The sequence below is a fragment of the Bombus pascuorum genome, chromosome 6 (genome assembly GCF_905332965.1).
Source record: "Bombus pascuorum chromosome 6, iyBomPasc1.1, whole genome shotgun sequence".
NCBI classification, from domain to species: Eukaryota; Metazoa; Arthropoda; class Insecta; order Hymenoptera; family Apidae; genus Bombus; species Bombus pascuorum.
Window position 1 is genome coordinate 17,265,253 of NC_083493.1, and position 15,968 is coordinate 17,281,220.

Consider the following 15,968-nt stretch of genomic DNA (forward strand, 5'->3'; position numbering starts at 1 on the left):
AAATTGCGTTAATACTTAAATCTTAAATATATACTTTCTTCTTATGCTTCCCACAGGGTTTTTCCAGCGTTTTCCAAACTTTATCGGTGTATTCTATGGACGTTGACGTGAACGTAATCAAAATAGGAAATACGAAGGTATCGGTAATGAATTTCCAGTTAACTACGATATCGAAGTACAGTGTTAAAGTCTATATAATATTTCTTTTCGTACTTATATCCATACAGTGTGCTACTGTAAGTTTTGCTGGGCAAAACTGTAAGGCGCTATAGATGTATAAAAATTCTTATAGCATAAGAACGTTGATATTGTAGAATTTCCAATGGAATTATAACGATCGTATTTAATAACAATATTAGAACATGTCAAATAATTTAATTACACAGGGATACTTATTTAATTGAATCGAATTGAATTGAATTTAATTAGAGAATCGCGTATTCAAAGTACTTACCGATCAGGTACCATTCTCCGTTCGTGATAAAGTCGGACAGGTCGCCGCCCTTCTCCGAGCTGAGCACGAGGTCGACCTAGCAACGACAAAGTTTCGATTAACACGGGCGTACGTTTATGGTCGTGGCATTTCGCTAGGTCACACGAAGCGGACACGCATGCACGTGCGACAGCTTTACGTCACTCTTCGTTTCTACGGTACGACTACGACTACTTTCGCAGCTATGCACACAGATCAACGTGGCGCGGCAGTGTCGGTATAAATCGTGCAAGGAGGAGGCTCAGAGGATGATGGCGTGTTGCGAAGGACATTTCGTGTGCGTATCTGGTATATAAAGGAGAGGATAAATCCGTGGCGATCGACAGACTAAGCCTGGGATTCTCGTCGACGATGAGAGAAACGCCTTCTGCCGCTGTCTAACGTCGAGCGACTCGCGACGTTTCAACAACCGCTTAATCCGCTTTTATACCGAATCTAATTCTCCACTTGTCTATCCCAAAGAGAAACTTTGGCGTTCAACGTGTTTATTCGCGCGTCTTTTACACGAAATTAAAGCAAAGCACTTTCGATATCTTTCATCCCGTTTCTCTCTTCGGAGCTTCCGTGCCACTCGCAGGTTCGATTCTACGGTTCCCATTATGAACACTCGTTCCCTTTAGAACGTGTATTTCGTTGCTTCATCGACGTCGCAATCAACCACCGTACACTGATATGCTATTTTATCTCACCTATACTAGTTCACCGGCCGGTGCTTGTTCACCGTGTCGCTGGCGAAATTTCAAAATATTCTTCGGGAGAAAAATATTACCGACATCCCAAAGTTTGAAACGCTATCTTGATTTTTCACTTCGATTCGTCTTACGATTTTTAGCTGGTCCGTTTGTGTAAGTTACCGATAACTTTATCGTTCTTCCCAAAATTTTAAGCTGTCGCGCAATACGTAACTCTACATATACGAGGTGGCCCGATTTTTCCCACCTATCTTTTTCTATGGTTATAAATAAAGAGTAATCTTATATAGACGTGGTGAACGAGTGCGATATTGAAAATCAAAGAATAGCTTCGTTCATATTTCGTATATCTGTCGTAGCATTTTAACGAACAACATTCGTATCCTGCCTCCGCGTATACTCGCAAAACGCGTTGACAAATTTAAAATATTGGCTCACACTGTATACATATTATTTTGTAAAGTTCTCCTTTTCAACGCGTTTCTTGCATCTTTTCTTATCTTTGGTACTCGAGCAGCAACCGGACGGAATACCGTAGGAATCCCTCAAAGAACACTTGTTCCATCGTAGAATGCTTCTTAAACCGTTTCTTCGGCTCCCTTTAAGCTCGGCGCTACCTCCTTCCTGTCTATCTGTTGCTCTTTGATCGAGAGCCAAACGAGATGCGGTTCGGCGTGTTCTAACTTTTACGACCGGCATTTCCATCCTCGGGGTCTGCCCTTAAACTACGCTTCCTGCTATTATCCGGCATCTCGATCGTTTAACCGGTTCGACATTGTGTTCCCCGTTTGTCTCGTATTTCGAGTACGCGGTCGAAGGATACGATTTATTGGACGGATTTCTGGGGATTTTTTTTCTTTTTTTTATTTATTAAATAAACGACGAAACTGAATATATTGCTGGACAAACTGGCCCGCAAGGCTATCAGAGACAAAACGACGGTCGAACCTAACTAACTTACCTCAAAGAGACGCCGATATTAAATCGAAATTTCACTGACTCGATTTAAGTATTTCTGCCGATTATGCGCATCGAAAGGCATTCCACCTTCGATTTAGTTGGCAAAGAACGAACTCTGCTTCTCCCGACGATTCAAAGTCGTTCGAATTAATTGCTCCGAGTTTCGCGTTTGAAATTTTGAAAACTTTATACCGGAACGAACGAACGGAGAGATTCTGGATCGTGACGAACTTGAGCGTAAATTTGCTTTTCAATACATCGACTACTTATTTTCGCAAAGTTAATATTTTATCGGTTTTGGGTCTTTAAATTCGGATATGGATCTTTCCCGATGAACTTTCGATATCTTAACAACTTTCGCGATTCTTTTTCGAACAGTTTGTCGTTCGTTTGTTGGTAATGAATTCTTTCAAGTGCAAGTAGTAGGCACTGATCGACTTCTGGAATATTAAATTTCTTACCATCGAAAAGATGACGATAAATCGTAACGATAATTATTATCAGAATATTAGGAACATTTGTATTTTCTACGTATATATAACGAACGCGAAAGTGCCTTGTTGAGGTTATTAGATGTATGCGAATACAAAGGAACGCGTGGATAAATTGTAAGGTAGAAAATATATTTTAAATACCGAAGTGTAAATACAAGCCGGAATATAATTGAGTCGATCCAGATCCGCACGCTAGCAGTGTTATCCCATGACTAAAAATCCTCAACGTCGCCTATCTACTGTTTATGGTCTGTCTTCGACCCAGTCTTTCGTCTATACGCTGTCGATGACTTCGGTGCTTGAGAAAACTAAAAGACCAGATGTAGAGAAGCGACGACCACTTCAACATGCCTAATTTCGTCTATGGACATCTTCATAGTCAGCCAAATTGCGACGTATAATCTCGTGGATACCGTTGCTCGGAACACCCGATATATCATGTCACTTTTTCAAGCCAGCAGAATTTCTTCCTTTTTCGATGATATTTTCGGGATCGCGTTCTGCATAGCGTCGCGCACAGGCTCGTTGGGCATTAGAACGAATCCGAACGGTTCCGAACGTTGGTCTCTCGTAATTCATCGCGAGACGTATATTTCACGGAGGTGACCCGATTCGAACGTTTAAATCCGAGGGATTGTGGCTTAGCACTCTGGCTGCTGTATCGGGACTAATCGTCGGATAGCAATTGCACATACGTGCATTGATATTTTAGTAGAGTTACGTATTGCAACATCGACGATACATGTTTATAATACGTTGCATGTAATGTGCATTATAAAATAACGTATCATTCTCGTACCACATTTCTTAAGTTATTGACCATTGCTTCGAGCGCGAACAAATTTTAAATTCGAACGTTTAAACCCGAGGGACTGTGGCTTAGCACTCTGGCTGCTGTATCGGGACTAATCGTCGGATAGCAATTGCACATACGTGCATTGATATTTTAGTAGAGTTACGTATTGCAACATCGACGATACATGTTTATAATACGTTGCATGTAATGTGCATTGTAAAATAACGTATCATTCTCGTACACCACATTTCTTAAGTTATTGACCATTGCTCCGAGCGCGAACAAATTTTAAATTCGAACGTTTAAACCCGAGGGATTGTGGCTTAGCACTCTGGCTGCTGTATCGAGACTAATCGTCGGATAGCAATTGCACATACGTGCATTGATATTTTAGTAGAGTTACGTATTGTAACATCGACGATACATGTTTATAATACGTTGCATGTAATGTGCATTGTAAAATAACGTATCATTCTCGTACACCACATTTCTTAAGTTATTGACCATTGCTCCGAGCGCGAACAAATTTTAAATTCGAACGTTTAAACCCGAGGGATTGTGGCTTAGCACTCTGGCTGCTGTATCGAGACTAATCGTCGGATAGCAATTGCACATACGTGCATTGATATTTTAGTAGAGTTACGTATTGTAACATCGACGATACATGTTTATAATACGTTGCATGTAATGTGCATTGTAAAATAACGTATCATTCTCGTACACCACATTTCTTAAGTTATTGACCATTGCTTCGAGCGCGAACAAATTTTAAACTTGTCTACGATTTGAAGTAATTTGTCGTTTGAAATGGAATCTACGTGATTTTCACGAGTCGTATTTTTCACTGAATCGCATATAAAAAGAACGATAAAATATTGGTCCCACAAAACGGAAGGTAAAATTTGTCTCGTATCCAGGTCGGATGATGAATTCTTGAGATTTCTGTGAAAAAAAGGAATTATTCTATAATAGATAAAGCTCTGCTTACAGATCCCTGTTTCGTCTTAGACGGGAAATTAAATGTACGGCAGTTGATAAACCTTCGTCGCGTTAATTTTGCAATTTTCTCGTTTCGATCGTACATCCTGGTCGAAGCTTGAACAATTAAACGTAATTCGTGCAAAATCTTGATTTCCCAAGCGGTTCCAAAGACGATCGTGGAAACGTCGCGGCGCCATACATTTCATTCGGAACGATACGCTCATCGTTCCGAATTGCCATTTTCCATCAGCCGGCAAGAAAGCGTGGACTCAGGTCTGCCTGGAATTTATCGGTCCATGCACGATTGACGATTAATCCTGAACCGGTGGACAGGTGACTCGAGCGTGATTCACGTTACTCGACTTGATCGTTTTTGTCCGGACACGTCCGTCATATCGGACGAGATATCGATTACCATAGACGAAACGGAATGCGTGAACGACGAGAAAAAAGAGACGAAGAAGAGAAATCATCGTGATTTATCTATTATACAGATAAATATTCATTGGGTCGATAATCGTGATAATTTCTGCGACATAATCGACGCTCTCATCCCAGAACACCGATCAATGTATTCAATCGCCAACTGAGAATTAACCTCGGCCGAATGTAATCGCGTTCGACGATAATTACCAAATTCCCAGAGTGATCAACTTGATTGAATAGAGCCACCGATCCAGGATCAACGCCGTGTGCGAACGTGAAACGCGATTAGCGCCGCACTCTTCGGCCAAAAGATTTCATCCCGCGAATAGAATCGTGCGTGTCGCTGCGTGGGAGGATGGAAAGAGCTCGACAGGCAAGTACGATCGCACTCGTTTATGCGGGCGAGCATAACGCGTACTCTCGGGTAGCATTTGCTACCGAATATTCGTCGAAACTACCAACTCGCGTAACCGAAGACTCGTCGACGAGGGCGATCGACCAGCCCGCGCCTCCGACGACAAATATACGCGCAAACATTCCCCACTCGCGTAGGGCTGCCAACATCTGCATACTGTTTCATCGACTTAACCCGACGGGTAAGTCTCGGCAAATCGAGCATTCGCGAAACGCTCGAAAACATTTATATCGATATCGTACCGTCTGGAGAACACGAATATCCACATTAACGAATAATACAGGCATTGCCGTTCCAATGGGGTTACATGTCCCAGGGAATATATTGTAAAACGTTTCGATATCTACGCCAGTACCGTTCTTCGTGTATGCAAGGATAGTTCGTCTCGTCCAGACAGTACGCGGCGATACGAATATTACGCATTATCGATCGTATTCGCAATAGCTTTCGACGAAACCAAATATCTCTCAAAGAACTTTTCAAGAGCACAGAGGTTCGTAATGAAACCAACGTAATAAATCCCGCGGCTCTAAGCATGACGCATTCGAGCGAAAGTTGGCTAAAATAACATGTGCACGCAATTTGATTCCGGCGTGCACGTACGCGAATAAAGAAAAATACATTTGGTTAGACGCGCGATAATAAATGGGACTACAGTGGTGTATGAATCACCTGGATCGTTGCTGGTCGGGAATGGAACGCATGCATCTACGTGTCGCAAACGCACGTTGATTACACATTGACCGAGTATTTACACGTATAACGTAGATGCACATTAATGTACACATACATATAGACACCGAGCATGCGACACACGCGCTGTACACTTATAACTAATCGCTGGATCGCGATCGAACGTTGATTTCTTGTGATGTACTCGAGAGGTCGATGGGTTTGGGTGTGGGGTTAGCCTATGGTTGTAGCAGGCTATAGAGCCAAGGGCTAGTGAACCAACCAGAATTACGGGGTTGTTGCGTGATACAGGGTCTGCTGTGTCGAAAAAGAACACTCTCCTTTCCTCTCTCCGTTTTCTCTACGAGATTCGACGGATTCGTTTGGTCGATGAGAACGATGGAGGCGGTAGGTTGTGTACGGGTTGGCGGTGGTAAGGGGGCGGAGGCGGAGGCGGAGGCGATGGCGGGCGCGTAATATGCGACATAGTAATCGATGAAATGCGCCCGGACTGCATTTTCCACGGGGTTCGCAATGGCAGCCGGTCGAAAGCTCGAGAAACGCGCGCGTGCCACGACCGTTTGTTTTGCCACCGAAATTTCTTGGCAGTCGCGGACACGAGCGTTTCCGTCCTGCATTTACGTGAGTCTCGTGTTTCGAAGCGTCGCAGCATCGTTTCTGTTTGCGCAGCTTCGATCACCACGTTCGTACACACTGAAAATTCGCGGATCGTTAATCTACCACGCGGATTCGCATCCGTGCTTCCACACAGTCGAGCAAGTTTATAGGGATTAAACGCCTTGTGCGCTAATTCGATAACCTAAACGTAAAATTTACGTCGTACCGTTCGAGGAGATCTCAAGGTAATCGTTTCGTAAAGCGACAAGTTTTGTTTGTACGAAGTTCGAGTAGCGTGAAAATCAGGTCGATCAATTTGTCACCGCACCATCTCCTATTATATCTGTAAAGAACGTGTAGAGGCATTTTATAATTTGCCAAATAATAAATTAATTCGTTCGTAATGAATTTCTTTTTCTTCGATTTCGTCAGATTCGGAGCAAGGTTTTAAGACAAAAAATTCTGTCACGAACTAAAAGATAGTCCGAGTCTATTTTTCTTAATAGACGTATGAATTAATCCGTTAGTAATTCTTTACAAACATCATGATTTATCACTGCGGCGAAACATGTTTCAACGAGGTAATTAATCGTTTTCTTTCGAGTCTGTCAAGTTTCACCGGATCGATCTATCGCGTAGAATAGATCTGCGTAATACCGAGAAACCGCTGCCACTACGTTCTAATATACGTACGTATAAAGTAGAGACAATTAGTTGGAGCAACTTTTACAGAAAATCTTCATTTTTCTCTGTTATGCAGTCCGCGAGCCTTTCATCCGATATGCACACATACGAAGAAAATCGTTCGTTTCGACGACGTCCGTTCTTCCTTTCAATTTACGCATATCCTACATATCCGAAGAACGATATTTCACTTGCTATTTCACTTCTACGAATAGATCGTTCGTCTGCGAAACGTTGTACTCGGTAGTCGTTATACACCAGTCGAGGAACACGTTTCTCGCGATTCAATAACTCCGTGTATTAATTAACGCGTACGAATGAAATAATTAACCATGCGACTGTCGCGATTATCCGTAAACGATCCGCTTTATGGTGCTCTATACGGATGTTTGGGAACGGATACAAGCAATTATTTCAAGCGTATCGGTTAATTAAACGTTGTAATCCGATAGTCTTAGACAAAGAGCCTGAAAGATGCGCGATTAAACGATACAGGAAAAACGAACGATCTTCTTTTATCGTTTTACCAACTTCTCCACGATAAACACTTAAGGTCTAAAGGGGTGAACACGATGCTTAATGTATTATCGAGGGAGGTTGGTAAATGCTCGGGCTTGGTAAATCTTACGCGAGTGCCGTGTCTCGAGTGTTTTATCTCGTTTTTCCTTGACTCTTTCTTTTTTATTAGTTTCATCATCGCGTGTGTCACCGGCTTCGCTTCTCATTTTTCCCTTTTCAGCTAACTCGATCGCAAGGCACGCATGTAAGAGCGCATCCGAACGGAATGAATTTGCTTCGCACACACGAGTAAGTCGGTTAGCTCGTAGCACGTTTGTTTTTCTCTTGTTCTTTGGACTTTCTACGGGAGTGAAAGTTATTAAGTGGATCGTCGTGTTATTTATAAAGCTCCTGTGCACACTCACGTGGGTTTGATTAATATCGATGGACATTTAATATAACGTATAATGAATCGCGTTTGATAAACGTTCAGCTATAAAATGTTGATTTTTTCCCGATAATTAGCAATTCATCGAATGTTTTTATCCTTTGTGGAATTCATCCTGGGAAAACAGTTGTAATACCTTGATTGCTAGCTGAAGCAACTTTTTATTGCTACTGTACGACATAAAAGTCTCCTATGTAGCAATTTCATTTTCCTGAAAGTATCGTGTCAAAATCGTTCGTAACGACAGCGATCGCATCGAATTCCGTTATGTCGATGCTATAAAAGTAAGGCACTATTTGTCTATCCGGGTAGTACGAGTTCTGAAATCTAAACCAAGTGAATCTTCTTTTCGTTAGTTTCTACAACTTCCGCATACCAACTTCCGTATATAACTTTTGCGTAAATTTTTAATTTTTATGTGTTTTGTATCCATTCCATGTATTTACGTAGAAAGGAACGAAGATATGAAAGATACATCGAAAGCAAGTGGAAATATAAAGCGATGCACGTACATAAAAATCAGATTCTACAGTATCGATTTTTAGATTCTCTATTCTCCATTCCAGAGATAAACTACACGCGGGGAAACCTATATCTAAGAAAATCGATGTCATTACGAGGCATCTCGTTTATAATAAGAGATCTTTCATAAATGCGTTAAACTATCTTTCTCCCGGCCTGTTAATTTCACCCATCTTTATTCTTTATCTTCACGCTGTAACTAAATTTCGCTCGTATTTTGAAAATCTGCGATTCACCGTTACGAATGCAAATAAACTGTCTGCAAATTGGTTTTACACGGGTCATTGACAAGGTAGATAAAACGCGCATACGATGTTTCGCCTATACGTATTCTTAAACTGATTAAAGATAGAAAACTATTATACGGTATATCTTTCACATTTCTATATTATTTCTATGTAACCTTCTATCTATCGATGTATTTAGTTGCAAAGTTCAAAGACTCGTTTGTTTCCCGCTCTGATTTTATACACCGTGCGATTACTTCACCAGGGCAAAGTTTCGTAACACGGCGGTTCACGAATTGCGTAGAAGAGGATACGCGACGAGAACAAACGGAGTTAGGCTAACGGCGGTGGCCTCGTCATTCTAACAAGAAAAGAATAGATCGGCCAAGGGTGAAGTATTTCGGAACGTCGTGGCGCTGGTAGGAACACACGTGCAACAGGTGAAAGTTAGGTATATCAAGTGGCTCGTTTATTTCACGCTATTCGATCCTTGGTCGAAGAAAAATTCCATCGAAGGACCTTCGAATGTTTGCTAACTTTGTGTGCAGGATTCAGGCGACGATGATTAACGAGGTATGTCGAGGAGATGATTAGATCTCGCTTTAGCATATTGTTCAGACACGATGTAGCATGACTTGTGGCTTAATGGAAATGAAAAAGTCAATTTGATGCCACATTTAAGGTGTTATTAATTTTTAAGAGTTTGGTTCGGTAACTCTGAGTAGAATCAGTAAGGTAGCGAAATGAATAGAAAATTTGCCGATCCTTCAGCAACAGTAGGACAGATCATAAAAGAAGTTCAAAGTTTCGTATCGCTACTCTGCCAGCGTAAAAGTACAGTTAGCAATATTTATAGATTTACCGTCTAAGTCTTTTAAATAACCAATGCTTATAATGTTAATTGCAAAGCAAATTATTGCAAAATAAAAGGACGAGGTTTTTCTAAATGTGGTGTGTACAGATATAGTCCTTTAATTGAAAAATATTTGAAGGTCAAGTAAAATTCGAGAAGCTGTTTCGTGATAAATCCCAATTGACATCGTTGAGTCGTAGGTGATCCATAAGAATTTGGATGAAACTTTTACTTTATGTCAAGTTCGTCGTGTAAACTGAACATTTCAGTTAAATGCCTGGAAATTAATTAATCCGCAGCTGAATATCTTTAGCTGATATCCAACCTAAACTGTTCGGATCACCTATGACATTTTTTAACGTCATTGTTTTCGAACGTTAAAAATTATAAAGTAATAAAGGAACTAATAAAAAATCAAAACTAAAGATTCCAATTAAAAACACGGCGTAAGTTCGTTTACCGATTATTAGGTTTTAAACTCTTTTTTTCGCCTTTTATAGTTTATATACAATCAAAGGAATTTAACACACATTTTAACATAAAAGTTTTTAACTAAACCGAACTTACTCTTAAGAAAATTTAATCGCGTTATTTTATACTTAGTATGCATAAGTTTTCATACTGTACACAATCCACATCTTTGTAGATCAATATAACGTGGCAAACTAGTAGGTACCCATACTTCTATTTATCAAACATAACAAAAGTAAAAATGAATCGTATACTGATAAATACTTAAGCACGCTACAAAATATACAACATGCATTCGCTTAGGATAAAGACTGGCGAAATGAAACGCGAATTCACGTAAGAATATGTACTATTATACGCGTTTATCTTTTAAAACATAGTCTACTCTACTCGTATAACACAGTACATGATTTTTATTTATAAGACATGTTGTTGTACTTTGTGCTGAGATTTATTTCGTCATTATTGAGATCCTTTTTTCAAGACTAACTTCTCGTAGGTATATATTTAATTTAACTTTATTTTATGTCCACAGTTTTCTTCCAATCTTGTACGCAAAGTGATTAATAAATGTAGAATGTTTATACACTCGTGTTTTAATTATACGTAATCGCAAGTAGATAATGGGCGATAAAAGGCAAGAAAGATCATGCATTAAGCGTTTAAAGCTTCTTAAATTTCTAAATTATCGAATTAACATTATCGCTAATTAAATAACGAATAGATATGAGTTTTTGGAACGAAAAATACAAATCGCCGATTTCATTTGAAATTAAATTTAGTCATATTCTCCGTAGAAAGGCGACGGAATGTTAACGATTCGGTCGAAAGTAATGAGTTGGCGAAGAACAAGTACATCGTCAAATATTCGCGCAGTGTTCTTTAAAAATTAATCCCTTCGTTACAATTGTTATAAAAAGTAACAGCAAGAAAAGAAGTGTTCAAGCAAAGTTTCTCCGATGCGATGAAACGTAAATGTTTTCTCGAAGTTGGAAAATATTGTCGCGTTGTGTATGAAGCCTTTTTTTGTTTTTAAGGACCGTCGTATCACGAGAACGAGTTGGATCGTTTAAAAAAAAACATTGGTCGTTTGTTTCACCCGTGACGCCGACCGATCGTTAAGAAAACCGTATTCTTAAGAAAATCTCGAAGAAGCGAGGATCTATCGATCGTACTTACGAATTTGCGTGAAAGTCTGTGTATCATGTTATTATTAGTACGTTGAACGACTGAAGCAACACGCCGGAAAAGGATTGGTCGATAACGCATCGATTACGCTTCTGAAAGCGTGTAATGTGGCAAAAATCTTAAAGACTTGATAAAAGTGTGCATGTAAATTGTGAGTTACGTAATGCTCGCAATTTGACTTTGTTGGAATTTCTGCGTTTTATCGCATTACGTCTTAAGACAACTTTTTGATTGTTACGTGCATTTTTACTTGGTAACAAAGCAAATTCGAAACACTACCGAAACAAATCCGGCAAGTTTTATATGGAATGTCATTTTAACAAGTACTACGCGGAAGTGTTATAAGTTTGATGGAACATCGTGTGGTTAACGGTGCTCGTTATATTGCCACTTGCTAAATTAGACATATAGTAATGGAGGAATGTTCTTTTCACAATAATACAAATATTTCTTTACATAAACTTTATAATTTTCGACGATCCACTTGGTAAAGCTTCGATTTCTTCGTGTTTACGGGACATACTATTTCCTATTTGCATATGCTAATTTTTAATTAACCTTGCAGAGATTGTAATATTTAACACGCGTGTGCGAAACAAATACGTACTTAGCCTAAGCTTAGCCAGTGAACATTTGCTCTTCAAAATCTCCATGTAGCAAACGTTTCTCAAATTCCAAAAGCTTAGTTTAGGATATTTAATTGACAATATAGAGTAGAAACTTTATCTTGACAGTTTGTATCGCTGAATTCCTTCTCTTGTATCTGTCGAACGGAACAGAAAAGAAAAATAAATAGGAAACAATTGTTTAAATTACCAGACACGTTATCATCAAACTAGAACGGTTAAAGAACGATCATGTCGAAACGAATATAAAACTGAAATAACTGACAAATTAATCGAATATTCCAATATACAAAATCAACTGGTATATACCAAAAACAACGTACACTTGTAGTTCTTATTTTTCGTTTTTGATATTCTATATCGTAACAGAGAACGATCTCGTCGTGCAACAGATCATAAATATATGATAACCGTTTCGTTTCGTTCCATTTTGAGAATTTATGTACAAAGATTATGTTCTTAATTGTAGTAAAATTCTTTACTGTAGGAAAAATCTCGTGGAAAGTATTACCAGTTCCCGTGAAACTTTCATGAGTAATGTATTACATGGCGATGAAACTCGATCGTTTGGTGAACTGAGTAAGCGTCTTTCAGGTAAAGATTCTGATATTCAGTTTTATGTGGTGTGCTTAAGGTCCGACATGCTCGTAGACGTATATCTTGATATCTGCACAGACACGCACTTGTTACAGCAGCGCATCGATTTCTGTCCGATATAATCAGTTTATCCATCCCGAGAAACTGAAAGAGAGCGCGTACTTCTATTTTTTATTTTCCGAATGAATTGCTACGAATCTTACTTTCTTACAGATTTCTGACGAATAAATCTTTTTATGCGAAAGAACTTTTGTTTTCAAATAATTTCGAATATTAACGCGAATTCTCAGAATGTTGCAATAACATTTTCTCAATGTATGCGATACGTATTATCGTTTCGTTTCTATAGAGAGTATCGCGGACAGTTTGATTTCCTGTGTCCTAAATAAAACGTACAAGATGCTACGTATCGAAATAACATCTGGGATATATACTAATCATCGGAACAAGGATAATCCTAACGAACATGATTAGAAAAATATTTTTTCTCGGGGTTGTGTAATGTTATCCTTTAGATAATCGAATAAATATTTATTTAAAGACTGTAGAGTAAGAACTTATCTATAATAATTGTGGTATAACAATGATAATACACATATACACATCAAAGTACCTACTGTCTAAATGTTCATACAAATGTGAACGTACGATGAAACGTGCTCAACCGAGTGTTAAAATAAACGAAAAACACACTGAACATACGGTCTAAATAAGGATAACAAGTGGCTACTAGAACAACATTTTTAATTTTATTAAATATCGAAGACAATTATCTTAAATTTCATCAGACCTTTCATTGTTTTGACAAATTGAACATGTTTCTTGAGTTTAATATTATCCTGATCCCTTAATACTATTCTTCCGATTTAATACGAACTTTACGCCAGATTATCTCTTTTTAAAAATCACGGCACTAATTTTATTTTGCATCCTGTAATAATCGATCGAGTCCTAAATACAATTGGTTGGTGTTTATCTTGATAATGCTATTCTTCCGATTTAATACGAATTTTACGGCAGATTATCTTTTTTTAAAAATCACAGCAATAATTTTCTTTTGCACCCTGTAATAATCGATCGAGTCCTAAATACAATCGGTTGGTGTTTATCTTGATAATGCTATTCTTCCGATTTAATACGAATTTTACACTAGATTAGCTCTTTTTAAAAATCACAGCAATAATTTTCTTTTGCATCCTGTAATAATCGATCGAGTCCTAAATACAATCGGTTGGTGTTTATCTTGGTAATACTATTCTTCCGATTTAATACGAGTTTTACACCAGATTAGCTCTTTTTAAAAATCACAGCAATAATTTTCTTTTGCATCCTGTAATAATCGATCGAGTCCTAAATACAATCGGTTGGTGTTTATCTTGATAATACTATTCCTCCGATTTAATACGAATTTTACGCCAGATTAGTTCTTTTTAAAAATCACGGCACTAATTTTCTTTTGCATCCTGTGACAATCGATCGAGTCCTAAATACAATCGGTTGGTGTTTATCTTGATGATACTATTCTTCCGATTTAATACGAATTTTACGCCAGATTATCTCTTTTTAAAAATCACGGCACTAATTTTCTTTTGCATCCTGTAACAATCGATCGAGTCCTAATTACAATTGGTTGGTGTTTATCTTGATGATACTATTTTTCCGATTTAATACGAGTTTTACGCCAGATTAGCTCTTTTTAAAAATCACGGCACTAATTTTCTTTTGCACCCTGTAATAATCGATCGAGTCCTAAATACAATCGGTTGGTGTTTATCTTGGTAATACTATTCTTCCGATTTAATACGAGTTTTACGCCAGATTAGCTCTTTTTAAAAATCACAGCACTAATTTTCTTTTGCATCCTGTGACAATCGATCGAGTCCTAAATACAATCGGTTGGTGTTTATCTTGATCATACTATTCCTCCGATTTAATACGAATTTTACGCCAGATTATCTCTTTTTAAAAATCACAGCAATAATTTTCTTTTGCACCCTGTAATAATCGATCGAGTCCTAAATACAATCGGTTGGTGTTTATCTTGGTAATACTATTCTTCCGCTTTAATACGAATTTTACGCCAGATTAGCTCTTTTTAAAAATCACAGCAATAATTTTCTTTTGCATGCTGTAACAATCGACCGAGTCCTAAATACAATCGGTTGGTGTTTATCTTGATAATGCTATTCTTCCGATTTAATACGAACTTTACGCCAGATTAGCTCTTTTTAAAAATCACAGGACTGATTTATCTTGTTTATCTTGATAATAGTCTGATCGATGATAGAAAATAAAATTTATAACGATTGATGGCTTTAGGCGTTAGATACCTTGATTCCGATATAGGTACGCAGCATCAAGATTGCATTCGATCGGTATCCGAAAAGAATCATCAAGTAACCGTGGATAAACGCGATTAACGACGGCGATCAAATACGGTCAGCGGACGATGATCCAGCCCCGTGGTACAGTTTTGCGGATTTACGAGCTGTCTATCGGCAGTCTTGTGACAATCGTAAACCTAGTATCGAGCCCGAGTACCGGAATTCTCGTAAAACGCTAATTGCCCGCTCGTTACCGACGCACCAACGACCTCTCTAAATTGATTCACTCGCCAATTCTCTGCAGCTGGTTTACGTACTTTTCGCTGAAACAACTAGATACGATCGTTCAACGACACGACTTTGAATACGTAGTTTGTTCGCCGTAACGATTTCATTGGTCTTAGTTTGATCGTCGGATTAGCTATATTCGAAACGTTCAACATAATCGACGAATCGAGTTAATTTTTTAAAGCTTCCGAGATTTTACTTCGCGAACGTTCGTAACAATTTTGATGGAGCTGCTGTTAACAAATAACAGTGATAAAGTCACTCTTGATACTTAATAAGAGGATAATGATATAATTCAGGATGAAATTGGCGGATATGAACTGGTAATACCTTTCTCTTGAATCGGCTTGTAAAGTTATTGTTTCGTATCATATTGATTTGGTATTGTGCAATTTTATACCGTATTTATAATACTTATTTTTTGATGAAACGTTGTTATCGGTTTTCCCATCGAACAAAAATACCGCCGAATGCATTATACATCAACGTGTATCGTGATAGCTCGATTGAAAATATGAAAAACTAAAAAGGGAGAAAGCGAACGGTTTGACGAATTATCTGTCTATGACATCACATTTTTCGAAAGTATAACGGTGCGGTTGTAAAGAATCGTTAGATATATTCTCTGTCTACATATAAATCGATTTTTACATTATACTTTGTAAAGTATCTATTTCTCACCAAACGATTCGTAT

At 38.4% G+C, this 15,968-nt stretch overlaps 1 protein-coding gene across 4 annotated transcripts in view; it reads right to left on the reverse strand.

The window, feature by feature from the left end:
* Positions 1-15,968, reverse strand: part of LOC132908416 (neuronal acetylcholine receptor subunit alpha-7) — a 285,011-nt gene that overhangs the window by 100,890 nt on the left and 168,153 nt on the right. For all 4 annotated transcript variants that reach the window (XM_060962442.1, XM_060962441.1, XM_060962443.1 and 1 more), the window contains exon 7: positions 455-530. In XM_060962442.1, the coding sequence (XP_060818425.1) occupies positions 455-530 (76 nt within the window). The remainder of the gene's footprint in view (positions 1-454; positions 531-15,968) is intronic.